Source organism: Raphanus sativus, mitochondrion, assembly GCF_000801105.2.
Source record: "Raphanus sativus mitochondrion, complete genome".
Taxonomy (NCBI): domain Eukaryota; kingdom Viridiplantae; phylum Streptophyta; class Magnoliopsida; order Brassicales; family Brassicaceae; genus Raphanus; species Raphanus sativus.
In genome coordinates this window covers 105,001-110,000 of record NC_018551.1, presented here as the reverse complement: position 1 = coordinate 110,000, position 5,000 = coordinate 105,001, and the positions used below count along the sequence as shown (strand labels likewise).

The 5,000-nt window shown below is 42.8% G+C and overlaps 1 protein-coding gene across 1 annotated transcript in view; it reads left to right on the top strand.

The window, feature by feature from the left end:
• The first annotated feature begins 4,328 nt into the window (after nt 1-4,328).
• Nucleotides 4,329-5,000, top strand: part of ccmFN1 (cytochrome c biogenesis protein ccmFN1) — a 1,146-nt gene continuing 474 nt past the window's right edge. Inside the window, exon 1 of the mRNA in view lies at nt 4,329-5,000. This exon is cut by the window's right edge and continues 474 nt beyond it. Coding sequence (YP_006665993.1) covers nt 4,329-5,000 — 672 coding nt within the window.

Sequence of the window (5,000 nt, the reverse complement as noted above, 5' to 3'; positions counted from 1 at the left end):
CTGCCCTTCTCTTATATACGAGAGCTACTGCACGATTGGAGGATTAAGAAGGCCCAGTCTTTCGTAATGAAGTGCGGGACTTTTCCGCTATAATTCAAAGGCGTTCCTCGAGAAATGAAGAGCATAGTCCTGTAAGCGTAAAGCATAAGTAAAGAAAGAGAGAGAGCATGTACTTAGCACAAGTACTCAAGGATCAATGGCGTAGCTGAGCATACCGCGGCGGGTCTAATTGTATCAATAAGGAAGGGATCTTTGAATCCCGATGAGTTTTGATTAAAGTCTTTCAAGCTTTTCCTATTCTTTGGGTTAAAGAGTATCCTATTTTTGGAATTCATACTGATCCCGCGGTATGAGAAAGCAGCCCCTTGCACTTCCTTAGTCTAGTTCCGTGCTGTTCTCATTAAAAAGAAGAATCGCAGGAAGAGCGGTTAAGCTCCGTCAAAACCTTTTAAGGATAGCACTGGCGCGAGGTCATTTCATTAGGTGAGGGTTCTCTTTCGTATAAAGGTTTAGCTCATCGATGAATCGGTCGAGCGGAAAAAAGAAAGAAAAGGGCCAGGGATTTGCCGACTGAGGCTCTTTTCAAGTTTGCCTACGTATCTGCCGCACTTGGCCAGGATCAAGTCAGCACTTTAGAATGAAGAAGACAATGCGCACATAGAATAGAAAGCTGCTGTTTGCAAGCTCTTTCTTTAGCATTATAACCCGCCCTTCCTGTTAAGGAGTGACGGAGCTCTCCTAAGCAAGAGCAAGGAAAGGTAAACTTGTTTTGAACAAAATTCCATAGAAGGTGCAGATGAATAAGCGGTATTGGAGGAGGGAACAGCCATAGTTGATGCATCGAATGCTAGTGCAATAAGACTTGATGAAGGCGGGATAACGGCACTTGCCTTCAAGCTTGAAACTTCTTGCCCCGAGGAACGCCTGAAAGCTTAGTGAGGAAAATCCTCGACAGAGAGGAAGTTTTTCTTTTAATGAGAGTGACCTTTCAAAGAGACTTTTTGCGATAAGGCCCTTCTTAAAGGGATGGCTCACTCTCCTTTAAAGGTGTCCCTGCTGCACTCTAAGGATGGCATATGATTCACTAGCGCAGGAGAGAGAGTTAGCCTTGGCTTTGGCATTTCCTCGCTCAATCTCATAAGAGAAGAAATCTCTATGCCCCCTTTTTCTTGGTTTTCTCCCATGCTTTTGTTGGTCAACAACCAACCACAACTTTCTATAGTTCTTTACTACTCCTAGAGGCTTGACGGAGTGAAGCTGTCCCCTGTCATTCAGTGAAAATCTAGTGAGTAAGGTAAGGGGGTACGGAAACGTCCTCTTATCACAGCTTGAACGGGATTCATTTAAGGGAAGAAGACGAAGTCGATTCAATCCAACTCCAACCGCTCCAATGTTATCATCCTGGAAAGATATTGAGTCAATCTAGCAGGGCTAAGGAAAGGCACAAGCCCCAGTCAGCTCCGTCGGAGGTAAATCTAGCAGGGGAAGGTCATATGACCCTTGGGTGAAGGTGGGTTCCGACCTGGAAGTCATTACCAACATTCAAACAAACAAATGCCAGAATTACAATTGGTTTTATGAATAATAGCCAGAGAGCAAGGAATTGGTTTGCCTTTCAAGGGTAGTATCCACTCTTGGTATCGATCTGATAAAACTTTCACTGGCAAAGGTGTGAATTAGGAAGGATTGGTCGCCGAAATATTAACTGGAGACTGAATCTTAATATACCTCAGAACAATCTATTTTTGTTACCACGAGATATATTAGCAGCTGCCGATCATTTGATTGGGATGAAATTTGGAATGGGTACACTTGATGATATGAATCATTTGAAAAATAAACGTATTCGCTCTGTAGCGGATCTTTTACAAGACCAGCTCGGGTTGGCTCTGGCTCGTTTAGAAAATGTAGTTAAGGGAACTATAGGCGGAGCAATTAGGCATAAATTGATACCTACTCCTCAGAATTTGGTAACTTCAACTCCGTTAACAACTACTTATGAATCCTTTTTCGGATTACACCCATTATCTCAAGTTTTGGATCGAACTAATCCATTGACACAAATCGTTCATGGGAGAAAGTTGAGTTATTTGGGCCCTGGCGGATTAACAGGGCGAACTGCTAATTTTCGGATACGAGATATCCATCCTAGTCACTATGGGCGTATTTGCCCCATTGACACGTCTGAAGGAATCAATGTTGGACTTATTGGATCTTTATCAATTCATGCCAGGATTGGTGATTGGGGGTCGTTAGAAAGTCCGTTTTATGAACTCGTTGAGAAATCAAAAAAGGCGCGGATACGGATGCTTTTTTTATCACCAAGTCAAGATGAATATTATATGATAGCGGCAGGAAATTCTTTGGCTCTTAATCGGGGCATTCAAGAAGAACAGGCTGTACCAGCTCGATACCGCCAATAATTTTGGACTATCGCATGGGAAGAGGTTCATCTTCGAAGCATTTTTCCTTTCCAATATTTTTCCATTGGAGCTTCCCTAATTCCTTTTATCGAACATAATGATGCGAATCGAGCTTTAATGAGTTCTAATATGCAACGTCAAGCAGTTCCACTTTCTCGGTCCGAAAAGTGCATTGTTGGAACTGGATTGGAACGCCAAGTGGCTTTAGATTCGGGGGTTCCCACTATAGCCGAACACGAGGGAAAAATCCTTTATACTGACACTGAGAAGATAATTTTATCGGGGAATGAGAATACTGTAAGTATTCCATTAATTATGTATCAACGCTCAAACAAAAATACTTGTATGCATCAAAAACCTCAGGTTCGCCGGGGTAAATGCATTAAAAAGGGACAAATTTGAGCGGATGGTGCTGCTACAGTTGGTGGGGAACTCGCTTTTGGGAAAAATATATTAGTGGCTTATATGCCATGGGAAGGATACAATTTTGAAGATGCGGTACTCATTAGTGAGTGTCTAGTATATGGTGATATTTATACTTCTTTCGACATACGGAAATATGAAATTCAGACGCATGTGACAACCCAAGGTCCTGAAAGGATCACTAAGGAAATACCGCATCTAGAGGGCCGTTTACTCCGAAATTTAGACAAAAATGGAATTGTGATGCTAGGATCGTGGGTTGAAACGGGTGATATTTTAGTAGGTAAATTAACGCCTCAGGTGGCGAAAGAATCCTCGTATGCTCCGGAAGATAGATTATTACGGGCCATACTTGGCATTCAGGTATCGACTTCAAAAGAAACTTGTTTCAAATTGCCTATAGGTGGTAGAGGTCGAGTTATTGATGTGAGATGGGTTCAGAAAAAGGGGGGTTCAAGTTATAACCCAGAAATAATTCGTGTATATATTTCACAGAAACGTGAAATCAAAGTAGGTGATAAAGTAGCCGGAAGACATGGAAATAAAGGTATCATTTCAAAAATTTTGCCTAGACAGGATATGCCTTATTTGCAAGACGGGAGACCCGTGGATATGGTCTTCAACCCATTAGGAGTACCCTCACGCATGAATGTAGGACAGATATTTGAATGCTCGCTTGGGTTAGCGGGAAGTCTGCTAGATAGACATTATCAAATAGCCCCTTTTGATGAGAGATATGAACAAGAGGCTTCGAGAAAACTAGTATTTTCTGAATTATATGAAGCCAGTAAGCAAACAGCCAATCCATGGGTATTTGAACCCGAGTATCCAGGAAAAAGCCGAATTTTTGATGGAAGAACAGGAGATCCTTTTGAACAGCCTGTGATAATAGGAAAGCCCTATATCTTGAAATTCATTCATCAGGTTGATGATAAAATACACGGACGTTCTAGTGGACATTATGCACTTGTTATACAACAACCCCTTAGAGGCCGTTCTAAGCATGCGTCCCAACGAATACCAACAAGTGGAGTTAATGCTATATCTCATCCTTTCCTTAGTAGGGTTTCTCCCTAAACAAAATACCGATTCAAGCCCCTTTACTAGGTTGGGCAAGCTTGGATGCCCTTACTCCCAACAAGTTGCTGGTCGGGATCGTGAAACTCTCGCTCGAAAAGTAAGCTGGTCCTTGTTTGGTCATAAGGATAATCGTTCTTATTAGGTCAGGGGCGGCCGGTCCGGGGGTTACCCGCGATTGGTAATGGCATAAGCAGAAGAGGGGTAGGGGGGACAAGGGTACGCGCTGGGTAGCGCAGCGCATCTGTTTCGGGACAGAGGCGACGAGGGCGAAGCAAGCCACCCAACCCAACAGGTCAGGGTCGGGCCGGCCATAGGTTCGAATCCTGCCACCTTTCTTGTGGATCATCCTGTGGTTACCGGATGATGGGAATAACAAAGCAGAAATCTTGAAATGAGCACGAAATGTCAATATATGAATTCTTTCATTATTCGTTATTTCCGGGTCTTTTCGTTGCATTCACTTACAACAAGAAACAACCACCAGCGTTTGGTGCAGCACCTGCATTTTGGTGCATTCTTCTTTCTTTCCTTGGTCTTTCGTTCTGTCATATTCCTAATAACTTATCCAATTACAACGTATTAACCGCTAATGCACCTTTCTTTTATCAAATCTCAGGAACATGGTCTAATCATGAGGGTAGTATTTTATTATGGTGTCGGATCCCAAATTTTTATGGATTTTTTCTTTGTTACCGGGGTCGACCCCAAAGCCATAATGTCTTAAAACAAGGAGGCCATAGGGAAAGTCTTTTTTTTTTTTTTTTCTCGAACTTCGTGAAGAACTCAATTTTATCTCTCCCTCGTTACGAACAAGAAAGTGGTTTGAAAAATCAGTTGTACACTCCCTTCGTTCTACGAACCCTTGTTGATTCTGAACTTCGTTTGCGAAGGAACCGGACTTTTGACGGACCAGCCCTTTTTTATGCGCCGCTTGATCCTGAAAGGAAAATGAGCTTTGCTCCTCTGGACGCTTGGCGCTCCCGTGGTTCGCGAGAAGGAAAAAGGACTCATCCTTTGTTGCATCTGGCACGAGATGATAAAGAGAGAGCTTCGTCTATCGATGAACAGCGAATT